At 37.4% G+C, this 22,848-nt stretch overlaps 1 protein-coding gene across 1 annotated transcript in view; it reads left to right on the top strand.

The window, feature by feature from the left end:
- Positions 1-22,848, top strand: part of MCHR2 (melanin concentrating hormone receptor 2) — a 42,725-nt gene that overhangs the window by 19,573 nt on the left and 304 nt on the right. The window contains 3 exon segments of the mRNA XM_071580169.1: positions 59-67; positions 1,419-1,535; positions 2,597-2,961. Of these exon segments, the coding sequence (XP_071436270.1) occupies positions 59-67; positions 1,419-1,535; positions 2,597-2,961 (491 nt within the window).

Below are 22,848 nucleotides of genomic sequence, written 5' to 3'. Positions count from 1 at the left end.
ATGTTCTTTTGGATAAGGAAAGTATTTTTGGAGTGAGTATCCCAATTGTCTCTACTAGTGTGCTTGAGTCCACATTATTCAACACTCAGAGCACATGATCTGTATTCTTTTTGGATGAAATGAGACTAGAAAAAGTGCTCCAAGAGCTCAATGAACAGACTTTAATCTGTGTTGTATACTCAGTCCTCAATCCACAGCATCCAATTAGAGAAAATTCAAATTCCTGAACATGACTCTAAGGTGTCATGTCCTAAACACCAAGTACTTCACTCTACAGGTTTTCACTACTCATTTGTACTGCTTGATAATGTGGACAAAGCCTAAAAGACTTTATTTGAGCCCTTTTTGTTCCAGCCTTTCATCCTCCTCACCCCGTCCAATTGAATTGCAACCAGATTTTTGATTGAATTAAGTCTAATTCCAGAGCACCAGAAAAATGAGAGAAAATATGTAATGGTACAGAAGTTAAATATTTTAATGTCAACAAAGCTTGATGATGCTCAATGCTAAGGACCGAAGACATTAGTAAAAACAATACATGAAATATTACTCATGATATTTAGGAACTTTTGAAGGGCATAAGACCTCCAATAGCCTGAAAGAAAGCAAAGAAACTAGGAGTAAAATGGGGTGGAAAGGATTTGGGAATTCAGTCTATCCATCTCTAGATGGCATAACTAATTGTTAGGGGCTTGTTTAATTCCACATTAGAGGCTTTAGCACAGAAAAGTATGAAGACAAATAAAAAGAGATAGAATAGAATAAAAGACGTAGATAGAATAAAACCAACAAATATCAGTAACCAGGGAGTTTGGCAAAGTACTTAGCGCTCAATGTATAGGGTGATTAGAGAAAATCTATGTCTATTTTTCAGGAACAAATTATAATGAAGCAATCTAATTTCCTTCTTTGATGGAAGTTCATTTGATAAAGAATAAATAGAAACAAAATAGCTTGAATTACATAAAATTCCAGCAAACAAACTAGGAAAGATTTTGTCAATTAGACTACACTGATGACACAACAATGGTTGAAAAAGCTTTGCTCAAAAGTTGGTCATCACTGATCTACCATAAGATCAGAAAAATACTGGGGGCTAAGCAGACTGTGTCCTGCATAAATGCTTGCAAGAATTTTCACTAATTATACAACTGCTGGAAAAAGCACATGAATGCAGAATTTGGAACACTGAGAGGTATAATGTGTAGTTATCTTCTTGTCAACCATATTCCTAGAAGGGAAGACTTTAATACTTAAAAGTGTTTGCAGTTCTAGGTACTTGCTGTTACCATGTATCTCTAATCAAGAATCACAAATCAGAGACCACTTTATGAAAAATGTCATTTATATATTTTTACATTTATGAGATAGTCTTTGTGTAACAGTCTTGTTTGTTATTTTTGTGTTTTGTTTTACAGGTATATGCTTTATCTTACCATAACAACTTTCTTTTTTCCTTTACCACTGATATTTATTTGCTATATTTTATTTTATATCATGAGGAAGATGCATCAGCAAAACAAGAAACCCAGAAGGTAAAGTATTATTTATGCTTCTCTCACACTCTGTGCAGTCTGCAAAGGCTTTGTATGTAACAGGGATAAAAGAACAGTCCTAAAACCATATTTGGGCACTACATCATGTAACTTTTAGTCCTCTAGCCATTGCATTAGGCTCCCAGGAAACAGACTAGGGATAAGAAGGGAGCCATTTAGAAGGAAGCACTGTGGAAAAGTTATGTTTGGAGTCCTCAGTTCAGAACAACAAAAAGGCTACAACTCAGCTCTGCACTTCTGACTGCAGAAGGACATTTCCCCCACTGCATGGTTCCAAGCTCTCAGTTCAGGGATTAGGAAACCCTGGGAGAATGTCTCTGCCAGGTCTGGTATCAGCTGCAGTGCCTCAGGGAGCTGCAGGCCAGGTGCCTCCAGGTTGCATTGTCCCTCTGTGAGAGGAAGGCTCCAAGCCCCACATGAATCCCTAGTTACTGTTCACAGTCTAAGAAAGTCTAAACAATAAAAGAAAATTGACACTAGAAACAGATGAAACATAACTTCGCAGTTTTGGAGAGAGCAGATCCTGGCCAGCATATTTTAGATCTAGGACAGCATACTTTGGATTTTGGCTTATACCAATATTCTGTGAAAAGGAAGTTGATTTCCAATTGAGTGTGGGTTTTAATTCCTCAGGCAGGAGGATCATTTTCTTCTTTGCTCTACGTCTTCTTTGAGCTCATAATAGTCATATTTTAATTGGATATTTCTCTCCTAGCTGATAGCAAAATAATGTAGTCAGAGATGAAAAGGGATGCAAAGTAATATAGCTCTCATGTTGAAAATGAGTAAGCATTGTTAATTAAAATATTGGTCAGTATTTCATCAATACACATAAACAATTCTCAGAGTCTCCTGTGTGTGGCATAGGATTGTAGCAGAAGAAACAATAATATGCAAACAACTAAAAAATTAAGTTCTTGAGAGCTGGCCTTTGCTTGAACTGCTTGGTCTCAAAAACTGTCGTTCATGACTACACTCAATCCACACCATTACTTTCTCAGCTTGACTTTCCACACTAAGGATTCTTCTTTGTTTTGCAGTTGCACCACTGGTATCCCCAGACAAAGAGTTATGAGGCTCACTAAGATGGTGCTTGTTCAGATCAGCATGTTTGTGGTAAGCACTGTCCCTTTCCATGTGATCCAGCTCATGAATCTTCAGGTTTCTCAGCTGACCCTGACATTCTGCATGAGCTACTACTTCTCCATTTGTCTCAGCTATGCCAGCAGCAGCATTAATCCCTTCCACTATTTCCTGCTTAGTGGGAACTTCCAGAAGCGCCTCCAGGAGCGCACAATTATGGAAGTCAGGATGGTAGAACAAGACGTCAACATCCTTGAAAATACCCTCAAGTCAAGTTTTAGAAAGGAGATTCTTCTCCCAAGACAAAATGCATTATCTGTGGGTAGACTTTATTGGTTGCAACAGATGGTCCTGATTTCACTTCCTTCGTGAAACTCAGAAGTGGCTTTATTGGTAGAATCACAGCAATGTCAAACTGATGGAAGAGGGTCTGCACCACTGTTTACAAGGTTAGAGCTTCTAGAAGAGGGATTCTCTGCAAAAATATTCTTTTCTGTTCTGACATTGCCTTTTTTATAATGATTTGTGCATAGATTGTCTTTGAATAGATGAAGACAAAAGTAGGTTTTAAAAAACAGTAGTCCTCTGGTAGTAAGAAGATAGAATGACTGTGGAGGGCATTTGGGGTCTGACACTGTGTGAAGTCATGGAAACTGTAAGCTAATGACAAAAACCAGTCTTAGTTGCTGATGACTCAGAAGGAGGTAACTATTGATTTTTATCCTATCTACAGCTGTCTCATCTGGCACTCACTTCTGCAGCAATTAAAGTCATGAAAGGCTCTTTTGGAGGAAAACTACTTTTGAATTAACCTTTGTACATAATCTTGAAAACAAATATGCGAATTCACAGTGTGCATCTTTGGAAATTATTAAATGTAAGTTTTGAAAAGAAGCTTATGTGTCAGGGATATGCCTTTGCTTCTCTTTTCTCAAAATCCCTGTTTCTGAGACAACCCCAAGAAGGGGTCCTGAAAGAGTTCAGTGCTGGTCTCACTACAAGTGCCAAGAGGAACTTGGTGCTTGCCCAGGATGCACTCTGCCTTATCTCAAGATTGGTAAAAGAATGCCTACTTGTTGTCAACTCTTAATCGACCAGGTTTCTAATAGTAGGATGTAACCACACAATTTTATTAGAATTCTGTCAGGTAATACAGAAAATTGGCGAAAGAAAATTCTGTCAAAAAATCTAATAATCTTGAAAGTTGTTCACATTTTTGGTGTTCACCACATTGTGGGTTTATCTGCATCATATTTTCCTCTCTGACCACTTTCTCTTATTTGACGACTTCACTTATTACTTTATTGGGAGAAGATAATATTTCACTAGGACCAAAGGTTTTATGAGAGAGACCCGACGAAACTGAAAAATTTAGGATACACCTCCTCACACTTTCAGTTAGCTTCCCTCTTGCTTACCCATCCCAAATGGGCCTTTTATTCACTTATTTACAGCACTATGGAGGTCACAGCCAGTGATTACATGCTGTGATCTGCCAACGCACATCAAGATGCATGACACAGGAAAGAAGAAAATGTCCTTCACTGGAGGAAGTCTGCATGGTCCCATATAGTCTGACACATACAGAAAAAGGAGATTAAGGGTTTTGAAATCACTATTAATAGTTTAAAGCCAAAGCTTTACATAGAAAATGCATCACAAAACATTTATGATGTTGTTACTGTAACCATAGTAGTCTGAGGGAATACTCAAGATAAACTTTATTAGTGAAAGAAACATCTTAATTAAACCCTGCAAGATAGCTACAAAATTGTAAGATTTCAATATGTAAGGTTTGTTCAGATCTGATAAGTTTGTCTGCTTTTCTCAGCTATACAAATTTGTCTATTAGAAGCCTGATTGCTACCTACAGGACTTGTCAATCAAAATAAATTATTTAATTAACAGTTTACACAAAAGATAGCTTATCAAGTATTACCAAACCATGGCTGTGCTAAGTGCAAGTTTGTTAGCTCACTGTTCAGTCTGTGCCTGCAGGTGTCACCTTTGCTTCTGAGTTACAATCATGACTTTACAGGTTTCTTTTTCTTTTTTTTTTCCTTGCCTGGCCTTTTGAATCAGAGTAGATCACTAATTATATGAATTTAACACTTATAATAGTGATTAAATGGTCTTTTATAACAGCCTTTTTGTTTTTCTCTTTGACTGTCACTCCACCATTTAAAGTCTCTGTTTCTGAGGTCATAGGAGTGAAATGGAACCACAAAAACACTTCATTAAATTATCCTAACAGCAAGGTCTACAGAACATTGAATATCATCTTCTGTGGGGCACTAATAAAGTAGTTTATAGTTCAGAATTTTTTTCACCTTGTCCATATTGCTTTAATTCTCCATATTTGAAAATAAATTGGATATATTTCTGAGAAATTTGTGTAAATATTAAAAACTTTTATTTACCAGTTAGTAATTTTTCTATATTAATGAAAGTCCATGAAGAAATATGATAGAAATAAATTTTTTTCTTTCATGTTTTGAAATATCTGATCTTGTTTATGTTATTTCCCACACAAATAGAATAAACAGTTCATTGGAAAATAAAAACAGCCTATGGATGGTGGGGCAGGGAAGGAAGGGAAGATATTGCAATCCTGATGGAATTTTAAATATGTCTAAAAGCTGAAAAGTAGGTGGATTAGTATATCTTTTTTCAGTTGAAATAGTACTGGTGAAGAAAAATTCAGTCTCAAAGAAGAATGCTATTGTGTGTCTCGGGAAAAAGTGTAGTAGGCTATGCAAAGGCAAAACAGTGCTGAAATCCAACTGGAACATTCAGTCCATTCCCTGCTGATGATATGTATTTTCTGTGTTGTTCTGCCCCTACATCATCACATATAAGCTCCACAACACCTATGATTTCAAAAAGTTTCTTTCAAGATACTTAGTTGCAGTCTGGTGAGTAGTACCTGAGTACAGGTAAGGCATACACTCGTATGTAGAGAGAAATTTGAATTTAGAGGCTTGTATGCACAACCCAGTCTATGCAAAAAGCAGCAAATCCCGTGTCCTTGAGATAAAAGAGAACAGACTTGCAATAGCAGCAGCAAGCAGGGACCAATCGAATTGTGTTGTAAAGCATAGACACTAACTATTAGCCAATAATGTGCTTGTATTATTCACGTGCTTTTAGAGGTATGAGACGTGCGCGTGTGGCTCGGCTTCGCAAACTAAGATTTGGGAAGGGCTCTCCCCACGTGGGTGTGCCCCTCCAGCCTGTGCAGTGGATTTTTTAGGTGAGGCACAGCGTGCACAGAACTGGCCCCACCGTTTAAGTCCTGAGGTTCATCTGCCACGGCCAAGTGAGCCTGGACAGTGACAGTGAAGTCCTCAGGACTAGAAACTACAGCACCCGGCATTTCCCAGGAGGTCTCCTATCCAAGTACTAATCCCAGGCTGACCCTGCTTAGCTTCCAAGATCTGACAGGATTGGATGTCAGGGAGGCATTTAACTGCCTACAATATAAACTATACATCAGAGCATTGACAAAACTTCTGTGAAGGCGACATCTTTGACTCTGGCGCCGGACCCTTGGGAGCTCAAAAAATCAACATTGTTTACTTTACTCATACCTTAAGAAAACTATTTTTTATTATTTATTTTGCATGAAATGCAGCATTTCTGAACAGGATTGTTAAGGCTGTGCTGCAACTACCATGCAGTCCAGCATTTCAAATTTTTTATTGTATTTGAACTTATGGTAAAAAGTTGAAGGGGAAAATATTCAGTCATGAAATCAGAATAGTCTAGCTGAAAGTTTCCAAACTATCAGGAAGCCAACCCTGACTGTGTTCCAGGGCACTGCAGAGCTGAAACTGCTCCCAGAAAATTAAATGTCAAAGCGCTGGGATTTAATATCATATCACCTGTTGTATACATTGTGATGACTATTTAATATCATCATCCAGTCTAAAACACTGCCTGCATGAGCAAACTGGATGCCTGAGTGAAACTGAATAGCTTAAGAGCTGGTAATACTATGATACAGGCAGCATTCCCTATCCATTTAAAACATTTAACAGACTTAATGCATTTTAAAGATGCAGATAGTCTCACAAAAGCCAATGAAGACCTGTTACTATGTGATTTGCCATACTGTGGCCCAAAAGTCCTGTCTAAATGCCAGTACCACCTGCAGGTGAATTTACGGGTCATAGTCAAGGTATGTGCAGTGGTAGAAAAGAGAGGGGAATATCTGTGCACAGTTCCTAGCAGGTAAGTGTTTGGAAATAGTGGCAGGTATCAGTAGCACTCCAGAGGAGAACTTGCTGTGAAATGTGATAGGAAGGCTATTCTTGCCTTCAGAAATATTTTCTGGAGCTGAATTTCAAAGGGCTGAGTTTATACCCATGTATGTTTTTGGCCAGGATCACGTAACACAGCCATGATGTTGTAGAGCAGTAGTATCTTCTGTTCCTTGTATAGTTTTCTGGAAAGCATTTTCACTGAGGAAAAGGGAAAATACTGAGAGAAATTAATTAATAACAAATGTATTCATTTAAATTTGACAAGGGTAATTTTTTACATTGTTTTCATTAGTGTGACTTTTAACTGCTGCCATTCATTAGACCAGCAGCAAAAGAGAACAAAAGTAATTTGAATAGTCTTATATTCTGCTCTATTTAAATAAATCAGGGTAAGGCCTTACAAGAAAAAAAGAAAAAAAAAAAAACAAAAAAAAAAGAGAGAGAAAAAAATTATTTAAATCCTTGCTTTTAGCTGGAGAGAGAATTAACAGTTGCATTCGTGGAACATAAGCCATTTTATCTAAATTTTATAGGTATCATCTAAAAATTCAGTAAGCAATAGTGGCATAAAGAAAATTGAGATAAGCTGAAGACCTGCTTTTTCTCAGCACTGTATTCTATACCTTCTGATTTGTGTGAGTGTAAAGTAGCAATTTAGCTACTGAAATAGAGATATAGTAGAGCTATGCAAGCAGAAAGAGAAATTAATTTACTTTTTTCCAATGGTATCTTGTAGAATAAACCTCTAAGGGTTTGGACTTTAGAGCCTAACACTTAGAAACTTACAGTTACATCAAAGAAATATTACAGGTTTTCCATCTATTTTTAGAAGAGAAAAAATTAATTGCTGAATTTTAATCAGAGATTTTTTTAAAATGTACACTCTGCTTGGCATTTGCTCATGTCTTGTACTTTTACTTGCACTACAAGAAGAGATAACTGGACTACTGTGAGTGCCAGCTCCAGTCTAGCTCGAACAGCATGGACTGCACTCTTCTGACATACTTGCTATGCCTTTTGGCCCTCTGAACATCTTGAATGAGGTCTGTGATAGAATATATTAGGGAAAATTCATATGACTTTTCTATTCTAGCAGGAGTTCCTCCTTTTCACTGTCTTTTTACTGCATATGGTAACTTTGTGTATTTACCAAACATCTTTCAGCACAAAGTACAAATAAAAAGGTCCTAGTAACCCTTTTCCTAAATTTCAATAATTCATTTGTCAATTATGAAATAGAAGTATTTTAAATAAAACACTGTTGGAGCATATTTAATTCACCTTTAGTGACACTAGCCACTTAACAGAGCTGCATCTAAATAAACAGAAAAGCACAATACATTTTTAGAAATTCTTTACAGATTCAGATGTCATGAGTGTAGCGCTCAGTAAATGCATCTTAAGGGAGATTTCTATTACAAGTTTCTGAGCATTTCATCTTTAGCAGTGGAGGATCCTTCACATAGGCAAAGCTCACAGTGCACACACACAACCCCTTCAAGTTATCATCCATTTTCTCCAAAAAAATTAACATTTCAAAAAGTATTTTCAATGAGTCAGCTCAAAACTCTAATGAAGTGAAAAGTTCCTGTACCTTGAAGAACAGATTCCAAAATTTTTTATAATTAGTTAGTGTTGAAAAATACCACCTGTTTCTTGGAAAAGAAACAAATTGTAATGAAATTCACTGTGAGTGCAAGCTGCAACAACAATAATGAACAGCCTGATGATGAGCAGCCAGCCTGTGGAAAACCTTGGTGCAACCCCAGTCTTCAACGTCTGTTGTGGTGGGCTCAGGTGATTGAGTGAGTGAGTCTGCCTTTTTTATTTCATGTTTAAATACTATTTAAGAACTTAATTTCCTCTAAGGAGTCCTGAATTTGTGGTTCAATATGCAAGATTCCTCTGGGTGTAAAGGAAAGCCATCCTTAAGCTGTGACCATCATCACACAGAAGACTTAAACCAGGGTGTCAGCCCCAGTAAAAAGGGTGACTAACCAACACTAGTGAGTGTGAGTATGTTGCTTATTCTCAACTGCAACTCAACAATATTTTGTGAGTAACATGATATACCTGTCCATAAGTAAATTCATACTATATTGCATGAATGATTCTATTAACATTACAAAGTCTATTCAAACTACTACTCAAAGTCAGTAACACTTGCAAATATATTTTTGCTCCTAAAAAGGCAGCACTGCATTTTGAATCAAGCCACCATTTGTTATTTCACACCTCACCAACATGTAATTTAACATAGTGTATTAGATTTGTGGTGAAATAGGTAATAAGGTTTTGTTATCCTTCTGCTAACCTTTGAAAGCTAGGGGGAAAATGTATGTCTGGAACAATTAATGTGATTTACTGTAGGCATCTGTTTAAAATGAGATGAATCATATCCATTTACTGTTCTTCCATTGATTATGATCTAAAGGGTCCATTCAGATTAGATACATCCATCACAAATGCAGAATTTCATTAGATGAATCATATCTAATATGTCAATTTATGAATAGAACAACTCATAACTACAGTGGTGGCAAATGACAGCAGTTTCTTTGACTCTGCTCCTGGCAGCCAGGAGAAGAAGGCTTTCCCTTCCTCCCTCTACCTTCCATTCAGGTTCCCTACAGAAAGTACAAAGTGCCTCCAGAAGCCAAGATCAATGTTGCAACTGCTTGTGCACTGCTACCCCACAGCTGTTCCCCTTTACCTGGATGGTGTCCAAAATACTCTGCATTTGATCTTCCAAAGTACTGAACTTTCTGAGACATTTTAAAAGAAAGAATTTAAGCATATGCTAACTGTTACACATATGGTTTCAGTGGAGCTGCCCAGTTTGCTGCATGGCCCACAGGTGCTGCAGGATTCTCTCCTTTGGGAGCGGATACTGGTCAGGCACAGCACCTAGACTTCTGCAAAGGGAGCTGAGCTGTTTATACCATGGCGCAAAAGAGGGGCAGCATTACAGATTTATGAGATAAAGCAAGTTACCCAAAGACAGACACTTCAAAATGTAATTTGTGCCAATATATGCAAATGATTGAAAAGTGTAATCTGGTGAAGTGAAAAGATCCTAATGTTAATTTAGACCTCACAAAAAGCAAACTGTGTTCAGTGACAGAAGGAAAAAATGTCAGAATAAGAGCAAATCTGCACTGTGGATGATGAGAAGACCTCATTGTTCCTAAAAAATATGGAAAAGTAAATACTGGGAAAGACTAGTAATGATTTCAAAGACTGTTTGAAACAAGCATTTAGATTTGAACAGATTGTTGGGACAAACCTGCAAGATATTTAAAAGCAAAAAAAATATTTATTGACAGTAGGATATGCAGTATATTCAACAATCTCCTTCAGACTAAGTTGTGTATCTTAAGCTTCAAGGGACTCCTGTTTTGCAGCTGCAAAGGATGCCGCACGCTGGATTATACATCATTACATTTCATCCCACTTAGTGACCGGTCACTAAAAAACTGGTCAGGTTTAGGGCTTCCTTCAGCTGTCAGAATGGCCTGGCAAAGGCCACCAGTGGAAAGTGTAGGTTGTTAAACACTTGTCCTTTTTAACTGGCACACTCTGCCATGTCCATTTTCTGCCATATCCATTTTTTGTGTTGTCCATTTGCTATCATGCTTTGTGAGTTTCCTGAAATTTATAGCCAAATATGGAGAGCAGGATTGTCATAAGTCAGTTATATATGACTATTTCAACTTGACATTTGATCATAAATGTCCAGAGCATACTATCTCTGCAAAGCTGCAGGTCTGTAACAAAGAAAATTTGATCAATGTGAACTGGGGAAACTGTTCCTGCATCCTTACCATTCAGGCTGGAGAAATATTATACTTGGGAAAAAATCCATGAGAATCTGTAAAAAAGGAGGTAAAAACATTTAAAGGATGCCCAAGTTTGCAAGGGCAGACTAACCTCATCTATTTAGGAGTAAAGGATTATGCCACCCTCAATTAGGGGTTATACATGACTGCCCAGGACACCACTGCACAGCTTCACTGGCTGGCCTAGGTATCACTAAGCTGACAAAAATCTTACTTGGACAAGATTTACAGCAGTAAAAAGATCTTTCTACTTTCCTGAGTTTTGTTGTCTAGTGTGACTTAGCTGTGCTAGGAAATGAGTCAATTTTTCTACATAAGCCACAGGTTTATTAAGGAGCCTTACTATCAAGACCACACTGTGATAGATATACCAATGGCATGTGGACTGACCACAGAGCTTACAAATGAAAGACAGATCTTAATCTGTTCAAGCAATTCATCCCTAGCTCAGAACAACCAAAATGTAAAGATATGATCACTAAGCTGAGAAAGAGAGGGTACATTATAAAGGAGATTTCAAAGATACCTGACAGCCTTGTTTTAGGAAAACTTGGTTTGTTCAAGTAAGCAAAATAGGCTCTGAGAGCAGGGGATGCAGAAGTCAGGCAGGGGTGGGGGCTGGCCAGACATTGGCACTGAGACATTAGCACCAGGCTTCCAACAGATGAGGAGAAAGGCAAGGAGCCACCTGCCACATGTGGACAGCCAAGACAGTGGGAGCACGTGGAGCAGTTTTTGGAAGTTATTTCTTCAAAAATATCTTGGTAACTGTGGGGTGATGGCCCCTGACAAGGCCTGATGGGTTGAAGGAAACGTCTCAGCCCCCTGGAAGGATGCCCCTGGCCGAGGACAAAGGCTTTCAAACTGATAAGATTAACATAGGATGGAGTGTTGTTTAAGGAATGGCATGGCCCCCCTTTGCAATACCTTCTATAACCACTCTAGGAGCCACGTCCCGTCAAACATCTGCATCACCCGCCCAATAGATTGACTGTTAGTCACAAAACCACATGAGGGAAAAAAAATGGTATAAAAAGTGTGGAGTTTAAACTCCATCAGAGAGGGGAAAATGCCATGTCTCTGTGAGGGTAACTGTTGTAGCTTGTCCTGTCTCCTCCTACCTCTTGGAACAATGTAGGGGTGAGAAGACCATGTGCTTTCTATTTTTCTACACTTTACTTTCTTTACTTTCTTACAAAGCTTATTCCTTTATACATTCTATCTTACATCTTAGGCTAACAGCTACTTTGATTCTTGCTTTATAAGCATCTTCTTTCGTGACTGTGTTTTGCTGCCTTAATACTAACTACAGTAACTTGCTTCACCTTTGCTACTTTATATTGGTTATTGCTTTTTGCTATTCTTACTTTATAAGACCAGCTCTGTTTTGCAACTAGAGTAACTTGCTTTATTTTCAATGTGCAGTTTCTTTTTGAACATGTGCGTTGATAAGAAGCAGTTCTGTTCTTTCCTTTTGTTCTGTGTTACAGACAGAGTGGTGTGCAAGATATTTTATTGTATTATGCTATTGAGAGAGTGTCTAGATAAGTGTTTTAGATGGCTGTGTTTTTAGTTAGTAGTTCTTTGTTGCTAGTTTCTGTCTGTTGTGAAAATGGGATACATTGGTGTATTGTAACTTGAGTTTAGTGTGTTTGTCTCTGTAGAATGTGTTTTGTGCTGGTTTCTTTTGGGGTCTTTTATTATCAATTAAATACAATCTTGCAGCTGAACGTTATCACCGGCAAAGTGGAACCCACAATAACTGTCACATATTTGTATTAATAAATGTTATTTCAGGAGCGGTTCTGGGAAAAGTTCTTTTCTGGCTTAAGTGTGGCTTCATATTAAAGGTCAGAAACCCTTCCAACCTGTGGGCTGTCCATTAGTTGACAGACAGTGTTGGGGACATAAGGCTCTGAATGTCTAGAAGCATTTATAGCTAATAACTTTTATTAATACAGTTAAGACTAGAAATCTTTGCATTTCTGTCTCCCTCCTCCCTTTCACGTGACAGTAACCAACTGCTCTATTAATACGCCAAATCACCTTCGTCAATGCCTTGAGTAAGGGTTGCAGGGTTTAGATACCCAACTCCTGTTGAGCTAAGTCCTATTGGTTATTGAGGAAAGATATCCTGGTTTCAAAGGTTTATTGCAGTAGTCACTTCTTTAACTAAATTTGATCTACTGGACTGTCCTGGTTCAATTTAAATTTATCATTGTTCGGCAATGGAATCATGAATGTGAGATCTGCACTGCAGTACCATCTTCACAACTGTACAACCTGGGACATATATAGAAAATATACAAAATATTACTATGAATCTGAGGTCTTATTTTCCCCATGTTCTGATCCGTGTCAGTGGTAAATCTAAATTCCCAGTCCCTTGAGCCATACAGTGAAATATCAGTGTGATACTGGGGACAGCATAACACTTCACTAAATATTATTCTGCCAGAGTGTAAAGAGGTTTGCTTCACAGCAATTTTACAAGTGTAGGAAGCTACTATGTACAGATTTTGCAATTAATTTATACTACTATTAATACTCTGTATTGCAAGAGTTTAGAGCTTTCTCAGCACAGAATGAGAAAAATGCATGAAAACATATTGGATTCCCAGAATTTAAAACTGGAATAGACTGGGGTTGGTTTTGTTTTGTTTTTTTTAAATTACTTCCAGCTACATCTGTAGCTTCTGTTTGACAAAATGTAAGTTATGTTCAGCTAAAGCATTTTTCCAAAAGGTAAGTAAAATTCATATGCAAGTATTAAAATATGGAAAACATGCTGCTGCTCTAGACTGCCCAATCAATAGTCACCTTCAGTAAAAAAATACATACCAAGTCTACAGTTTGTAAATATCTTGCTCTTTCTTCTTAGGTACTATCATCTGTTTCTGGGACTTTCAGCATACTTTGTATTAAACAGATTGAGAAATCCATCAGCCCTATGCTGTTCTGAAGCCACCAGATTTGGTGTTTCTGCTCATTTTCCCCTTACTTCTGAACCTATATATTTCTGGCACTTCATTTTTTCCTCCTCACACCTAATCCCATCCAAAATCTGTAACTTGGTGGTTAGGACTTCCTCTTTGAAGGAAATTTGACTAATCTCAAGCCAATAAACTTCAATTTTTGTCTTCTGTATTCTGTGTGAGTAGGGCAGCACAGGAGTAGATATCTTTGGGGAAGAAATAGCCACTCTAAGAATGTCTTCTACACTTTCTTTTTTCTATGAATGCTCATAATGAAATCTTACCTTATCTCATTATGGCTATATGATAGGGAGTTTCCATAGTGAACAAATAGTTTAATTAAGATGCAGAAATCTTGACACTGTGTTGCCTGGGTCAATTTTATGACATTCATAATGCCCCTTAGCCCAACCAAACCATGCTGCAAGTAATTAGTGACAAGTAGTAGATCTCAACACTACTTAATTATTATCAGTTCCCCTGGAATAACTCATTTTCTGAAAAATTATTCTACAGAATAGACCAGCATTTCAGAGCAACAAATAAAAGAAAATAAAGTTTGAAGCATTGTAAATATATTAAAAGAAAGATGTTTGATGTCAAGACCTCAGCTAGAGTGAGTTTTGCATAGATTTTCCCATTACTCTTTGCAGTTAGCAACAAATTTTCCAGAAATGTAATAAAAGACTTGTTTCCAATGCCTTGTAAGTGGTACTGTTGTTGATACATGAGAGAGTTATGTCATCCCTCTTCAGCATATGTTGCCAACATCAAAATAGCCATGGAAGTGCTACTACCTAGCCAGCTGTTATCCAAATTGCATATGGGTGTCCAGCATCAATTTAATACCTTTTATTAGATATGATCATGTCCCTTTTCAAATAATTTATCCAAAATACCTGTCTAGTGAACATATTATTGAAAAATGCTTATATTAGTAAATTAGACTATTATACAGTATTCTGAAACAGGTCATTCACCATAGTGTGATTTGAGAGGTATCCAAGGTCTATGGATGACTTGTATGACTCTATCAGAGTTACATAAATGCCACCTTGTGTTAGGTTGAGCTGGCAAAATGCCAACTGCCCAAAACAGAGAGAATCCAACCTCCACCAAGGGAAGAGGAGGGAGGGAAAAAAAATGAAGAGGAGGGAAAAAAATTACAGAACCTGAAATAGCAAGCTTCTTATATTACGCAAAAGAGAGACAATTAAAATCAGAATATGATATAATATATATATTTACAAATGTGAGAAAAACAAACCAACAACTACGAGTCGCCCACCCAAGAACACAGACCTCCACCACCCCAGCTCACAAAAAATACTCCAACAAACTCCCCCCAAAGGATGCCCAGCAAGAGAGGAGAAAACCAACAACAAAAAAAGGGTACTTCCCAAACCAAACAGCTGTGAAGTGGTGAATGAGGCCCCGCTCCCCCAGCAGCTGTGATAGCAGGTCCACTCAGCACCCGGACATCAAGGGACTGAGAAAGGCACTGCCCACACCTTCTCTTATATTCAATTTTGACGTCAAAATTATATGAAATATCTCTCTGGTTGTTTAAGTCAGGTGATGTTTGTCCCCTTTAATCTATGTAGTCTCTCTGGGCCTGCAGAAACTGAGGCCCAACTGAGGCCTAGTTGAAACTAAACCCAAAACTACCACACACCTTTACCAGGAAAGTCCCATAGGACAAGAGCCAACAAAAAGTGATTTCATTAAAATCCTCATCTTGGAGAGGAATAAGGGTACAGATCTCCATAACACATAATATTAATACTGTATGGACTTGGCCTATAGTCTTGGAATATGCAGATCACTGACCAGGACTGAGATTCCAAAAGTGAATAATTATTTCATGGTTCATTGAAGCACTGCAAAATGGTTTTGCACTTATCCTTAAAATCATCACTCTTTCGGTCTTAATCTCCTGGAGCCACCATTCCCACCAATAGTAGCAGATGGGGTTTGTGTTAAGGCTGATATCATGGGTCATGCTATACTCTTTCTTGATTTCTTATTAAGATAAAATTGTTCTCCCTAAATGCATAAGTGAGTTAAACAATCATATTTGCTATACTTATTTTTACCGGTGCTGCAAGCAGGTCAAGGGAGGCAATGGCCACAAATTGAAACTTAGAAGGCTCCATCTGAACATCAGGAAACAATTTTTCACTCTGAGAATGACCAAGCAGTGGCACGGGTTGCCCACAGAATGTGTGGAGTCTTGACCTTTGGAGATATTCAAAACCCATTTGTACATGGTCCCAGGAAGTCTGCACTGGGTGGCCTTGTTTGAGCAGTGGGGATGGATCACATAGCCTCCAGATATCCCATTATGTGATTCTAACAATACAAGACAGAAAAAACTGGGTAGATGAAAAAGATAAGATAAAAAGATAAAATAATGCAAACTGCAGAGTCAGAAATCTTTGTAATAGGCAGTGAATATTTAGCAGTTGAGATTAAAAGAGCCTATCTTCCAGCAGGCAAGCTTTACTGGATATATAACTTTACTGGGTATATACAGAACCATACCCTATAATAAGATTTCTACAACATGTTGACTAGGCTTGCTGCACCTCAGGAGTGACGTTATATTGTATTCCAGCAGTCCATGAATATTCAGTTCCTTTACACTCAGTCTTCACACAATCCCAGTTTGTTTATTCACCTTTGATAATACTTTCTGTGTATTTTTGGCATTGACAAAATGCATCTCTCAGTTCTTGCTTCACTTGCTTTAACTATTAAATTTCTTTTTTTTACCTTTCCAAAACCACTTCCCTGAGTTCACTTTATTTCGTTCTGTTTGCCTAAGGAATCTTAAATCATATAATGACAACTGTTCTTCTGGTTATTAACAAAGGTCTCAGAGGAGCTCAGTCATAAACGTCTTCATGCTACAGCTGTAACTTATGCCAGTTGTAGGCTCCTTGCCCAGTTGACTGTACTCAGAGGAGAAAAGAGGTTCAGAATAACTGAATAACCAGAGTAGAAACTTGTTGACTACGAATATTCCATGTTTAGAGTCAGAAATACAGAGGTCCACTTCAAATAAGTTCAAGAAAGGAGGGTATTGAAGGTGTGCAGCAGTGAAGGCAATAAATAGCAAAATTTGCCAGGTTAGATGGGAAATGCCAGCTGGTCAGAGAAGACCATAGCACATTGTAATGGTTTGACCCATGGCTTCCTCAGTAACCATTGTATCTAAGGAAGTTACACATATTCCACACGTGTCTTCCACGTAGCGGGGCGGGGGTGTGGTTTTTTTTGGTTCCTGTCCTTGCCTGAGGAGCTGGAGGGAGGTGGTTGAAGTCTGGTCCCTCCGGTCCCTGGTGGTTCTCCTGTCCTGGGTGAGATTGTTTCATTCTTGTTCCCCTTCCTTGAGGTTTTTTAATTGTGTTTGTTTTGATTCATTCGGTTTCTTTGGGTTAGGTTGGTGTCTTCCCTATTTTCCGGCTAATCAATCCCCTTTTCTCCCTTCCCCTCTCCCCTGGGGGGTGGGATCCTATGTATAGTGTATACAGTGTGGTTTGTAAATGTTAGTAAATATATTTTATTCTTTTTATTCAGTTCAGTTTCTTTAGAGTGCGTGTCTTTTCTGTTGGTTTTTTTTCCCTTTCCTTTGCTGGGAAGGTTCTGGGAGGGGGAAGGGGGGCCAGTCCAGGGTTGGCAACAGCCAGGCCAAACCTGCTACACATATCTATCAGCCTCAGAAAAAAACAGGTTAAACTTTGCTTTATAGCATTACTATCATCACTGCAGTGGCTTTCTGCAACTCTTAAACTATGCTGTATATCTGCATAAAGTTAAAATGAACAATATATTTTAAATATAGAAATTGGTAATTCTTTCACTATCTAAAGTATGTCACCTTTTGATAAAAAGATGTATTCATTTTGATCTCAAAGAATGCACTCTGAGAAGAATTTTTTTTTGTTCTAGGATATTAATTACTAGAGACTCTTTACTCACATCCACAAGTAGAGCAAGATGCAGAAAGATTTTTTTTCTTTATTTCCATCCTCCCATCTGTGCAGAATGTACAACTGGAAGATCAGATATTTTGTTGCTCTTCTCTGTAATCCCAAATCAGGGATCAAGGCTGTAAGTGTACTGTAGCCAAAAAAACCACCTTTAATTTTGTAATCAAAAGGATGGTGCTTTAAGGGTTGCTAATGATCCAGCATCAGTGTAATACTCTCTATTTTATTAGATCACCTAATTTCTCCAAATTTCTGTCTGGAGACACACCAGGGAGGAAACCAGGAGTGACCTACTCAGCTTTGATCTCGATGAGGTGAGTTTGTCAAGCAGATGTAACACTCAGTATCTCATTTGTTCTGCTAGGTCTTTCACTAAATTTTTTTATATGTTTGGGGCCTGTGTTCATCCTGACCGAGGAACCACTGCGTGTTTAGGCATTAGTGATGCACGTAACAGTCTGAATAGCACAAACCTTTGCCGTGCTGCATGTACAGCTTGATTTTCAGGCCTCTACTGTTCTGCACAACTTCCTTGGCTGTAAGATAAACTCAGTGTCTTACTATAACAGAAGAGCCTGCAGGCAGCTCCCACCAGCAATTATGCCACCTGCAGAGCTTTGTCTTTATCTAAAAGTGCAGCAATAAGTTCTCATGGGAACCTGCTTAAGGAGTAGGTTTTCTTTTAAGAAAATTATACATTATGGTGAATGACCAAAAGAGAGGGTTTCTCTTCACAGACAGAATCTGCCCTGCTCCACAGAGCATGCCATTTAAATGCAAGCACTGCCTGAGACAAATAGCCCTAGCTTGTTTATCTCCTCATTAAGGCTGCATTCTTACCTGAAAGAATTTTTTTTTCTCAAAGATATCCTTACATTACATACAAGTTACTATTTTCAACACAGGAGTAACTATAATGAGGCTGAATAAGGAGATAACAGAGGTTAAAGTAGATAATCTAAAATACCTTTTGGTCTTACATCTTTGAATACAGAGAATTACATGCTACAAGTCATTAGGAAGAAGCAGAAACTAGATGTGAAAATTTGTTCATTCTTGTATATGTTCTCTTACCTTCTGGACAAATGTATATTACAGTCATTGCTAACATTAAAATAATCAGTACTTGACACTTAAGCAATGAAAGAGCTGTAGCATATTCCTGCAATGAGATAAAGTCTGAAGTGGGATGCACCTTTCAGGGGAAAGCAAAAGTAATCACTTGTTTTGCAGTAATCAGTCCTATACACCTACTCTGGGATAAGATGAATCTTGTTATGGATGGGGTTGTTCTTTTTTTCACTTGATCTAAAATCAGTGCACAGTCACAGATATAGGTGTCTAGAAATTTAATGTATGTGGCCAGGTAACACCCACTGGTTTTGAATGGTGATAAACACTTCTCATATTGCTGAGCAGGAGAATGGAACCTACAGCTGTGCTCATGCAACAGAAGTTATGAAGGACAATCGTTCCATAAACCATCCTTATATCTGCCCACCACCATCCCCCATAAAAACCAGTGACTGACTAAAATCTGAGGGGAAAATAGTTCCCTTGTCTTGCCTCAAAGTTGCTAAGGTTTGGAAAAAAATGGAAGTTACTCATACCCAGAATAAAGAAAGGAATTATTTTAATCTAAATCTCCTGCAATCTCTATGCCCTATCCAAAACAAGATAACATTTTACCTTCAGAATGCCATTATTTTTTTAGTCTCATAGGCATGTTTACAATGGTTTTTAAAAGTCAAAAACTCCTCTCAAAATTAAAATAAAAAAACCCTGTGACCTTGTGACTGTATTCAGAAATGGGGTCTCAGACGTTTCCCTTTGTTTAAAATGGTCATCTTAAAAGCATATAAAAGGTTTAAAAAAAGGTTAAGCTGTGGAGTCATTTAATACCCTGCTCCCTCTAAGAAAATATAGTAGTTAGTTTCTCAGTAATATAATCAAAATATAGTTTAGCAAAAAGGGAAAAATAATTTGAATGGGAAAAAAATTTCTTAAGAAATGTATCCTAAATTAAAGCCTAAAAGCCAAAACTGAACACCATCTTTACTTATTCATGTCTAGAGGGTTTTAAGATATTATGTTTGAAAATTACTAAAATAGAAAGAAACATCATACTGATCTTCTAGTGATAAAAGAACAAAACAACAGCAGAGCACTGTATTTTTCCTCAAGCAGTTTATCTTCTGGAAGAACTAGTTCTAAAGTAATGAGCAGAAACATGAGTGGAAATCTTCTTTATTCGAGCCCAATTTAGTGCATTTATCAGGATTAGTGCAATAATATATGAAAAACAATGTTAAATGTTTAAAACTCTCTGAAACATTAAAAGTAACATGAGAGGGCAGATGTATGCATAACAGAACAATTATGTTTCAAGGCTCTTCTCTTCTTGAAAGAATACGAGGACAGAAATTGGTAAAATATTTCCTCGGGTTATGTTTTTTTGACTTTGCATGGAAGAATGCAAAGATTAGGGAAAATTGAATTTGAATGCACAATTATTAAATGACTGATGTATATTAATATAAGTATCACAGATAACATATGAAAACACACAGGACAAGTAGTGGAAATTAGCATGATATCTATATTATTTTCTGATAAGTCAATCAAACAATTAATGGGGAAAAATCAAGCTCTAATTGTGAAAAGATATCAAAATTGTTCAGGATTATGACCTGACTTGGAAAAAACATGATCTATAAATAAATGCAGAAATAACGATGTGGTGGGTTTTCTCTTCCCACAGAAGCTGACAGCACTACTTTCACAAAAACTGTGGAAAGTCCATGTGCCAAAGATCTGTAGGCAAAGGAGAGATTCTACTCATAATCATAGAATATCCCCAGCTGAAAGGGACCCACAAGGATCATAGAAGTCCAACTCCTGACCTTGCACAAGACCACTCCAAGAATCACACTATATCTCTGAGAGTGTTGTCCAAACGCTTCTTGAACTCTGTCAGGCTTGTTGCTGTGACCACTTCCATGGGGAGCCTGTTCAGTGCCCAGACACCCTCTGGGTGAAGAACCTTTTTCTAATATCCAACCTAAACCTCCTCTGACACAACTTCAGGCCATTCCCTTGTGATCTGTCACTGGACACCAGAGAGATCAGTGACTACCCCTCCTTTTCCCCTCATGAGGAAGCTGTAGACTGCAATGAGGTCTCCTCTTCTTCAGGATGAACAAGCCAAGAGATTTCAGCTACTCCTCATAGTCAACAGTTTATTTACTGTTATTTTTAGATACTTTCTTTTGCAGGTAAAACTGATCAAACATTTCAAGTGCCACTTGATGAAACAGGATAACTAATGAAGGTACTCAAAGATGGTATCAGCTACTCTTCTTACAGAGATTTTTTTCTCTCCATCCTCTTAGAATCAGCAAAACCAGACTTGTGTTCACTGCACACAATTCCCTGTGTTCATTAACCCCACCTCATCATCAGGCTGAGACCCATGGAGCATTAGACATTTGCACATCCCTGCTTCTACTTGCTCTGCAAAGGGAACTAAACTGAGGATCATAATTTCTTAAATCACTCTGCCACAAATTGTGATGGTTTTTCTGAAAATTTCCTTATTCACCCAGTTAAAGCAGTGGATCATACATAGACACAGCAGCATCCTTTCAGTTTTCAAATGCATTTAAACTGTGATCTAGAATAAATCAATGTCAAATCAAGGTTAATATTCTGAGGAAAAAAGTTCCCTTGAAGAAATTTCAGGATCTATTAGAACTCCTCCAATGTGCTCAAAATTGATGGCATACTTTTGGATAGATCTGTATTGCAATAAAGCATAAATCTAGTAACAGTGCATCCTGCCTTCTCTAAAACCGACATCTCTATATGAACAATTCTCTTGAACACTTGCACTGAAGACATCTTCAGCTTCAAAGAGCAAACCACTGACCTGGGTTTGTGCAAAAAAATTTGAAGGATTTATTAAACAAGCCTGCATAGCAGCCTTAACTAAATATTTGAAAACTTTTTTCTGGAAGACATAACAATTAAATATTATATGAGTAAAATCTCTATGACTGAAAATTACAGGTATATAACATCCCTTGTATCCTTTGTTATACAGCTGAGAAAAAGCTCACCAATTTTATGGTAGTGATTCTTTCCTACAGTTCTGCTGCTGACTAAAATCAAAGTCATAAGGATTTTCTGTGGCAGCAGAAAATAAGTGTAAAATTTGTGTACCTAGACACCTACTCTCTTAGGTCTTGCCTTGGTTTAGTCTTATACCTGAAAATTAGTTCTATTTTTATTTTTATAATGCAGAAGTGGCTGGAAAAATTTCTGTTACAACAGCTTTCAGTGTAAAATTATTTTATTCTAAACATCTGTGGGAAATTTTTGTAACTTTTTAGACAAATAACCCCAAACTTTATTTGAGAGATAGATGATGATGATGATAGATAGATAGATAGATAGATAGATAGATAGATAGATGATAGATAGATAGATAGATAGATAGATAGATAGATAGATAGATAGATAGATAGATAGATGCACAATTATGTATTATATATTATATATTATTAGATTTATTCTGCACGATGAATAGAGGAAGATTTTCAAATACATACGTCTGAATTTTCAGTTTTCAAAAGAATAGACAGAACTATCCAGCTGGTTCCATACACAGAAAACAAAAAAAGGGTCAGGGGAGAAATGGAAAAGGTTGACTGAAAAGGTAGCAGTGTTTCACTTCAAACAAAAAAAAAGGTTTTGATCATCTATTTTCATAGCAGTGGTATCTGAAATGCAGACATCTGCTGCAAACATCCTTCTTTAATTATGTCTTTGGTTATTTTTATCTGGACACACTTATCTCAGGCATTCAAATCCATGCTAAAGACTTTATATCTTAGATCTTCGTTCATGTACGTACTTCAGGGGTGCTGCAATATCTTCCACACTTTTAATTCCTCTACAGTTATAATGATGCTTTGTGGTGGGGAAATATTCCCATGTCATTAGCAACTGGTTTCTAGTCAGGATTTTAAAAGAAAAAATAGATCCTAAGTGAAAAATAGTAAAGGAATGTGGCATAAGCAAAGGGATGCAAAAACGAATATGCTCTTGTTTTACAATAGTCCAAAGTTACTTAT

Source organism: Pithys albifrons, chromosome 2 (genome assembly GCF_047495875.1).
Source record: "Pithys albifrons albifrons isolate INPA30051 chromosome 2, PitAlb_v1, whole genome shotgun sequence".
Taxonomy (NCBI): domain Eukaryota; kingdom Metazoa; phylum Chordata; class Aves; order Passeriformes; family Thamnophilidae; genus Pithys; species Pithys albifrons.
The sequence above is the reverse complement of the archived record's forward strand: the minus strand, read 5'-3'. Positions and strand labels throughout refer to the sequence as shown.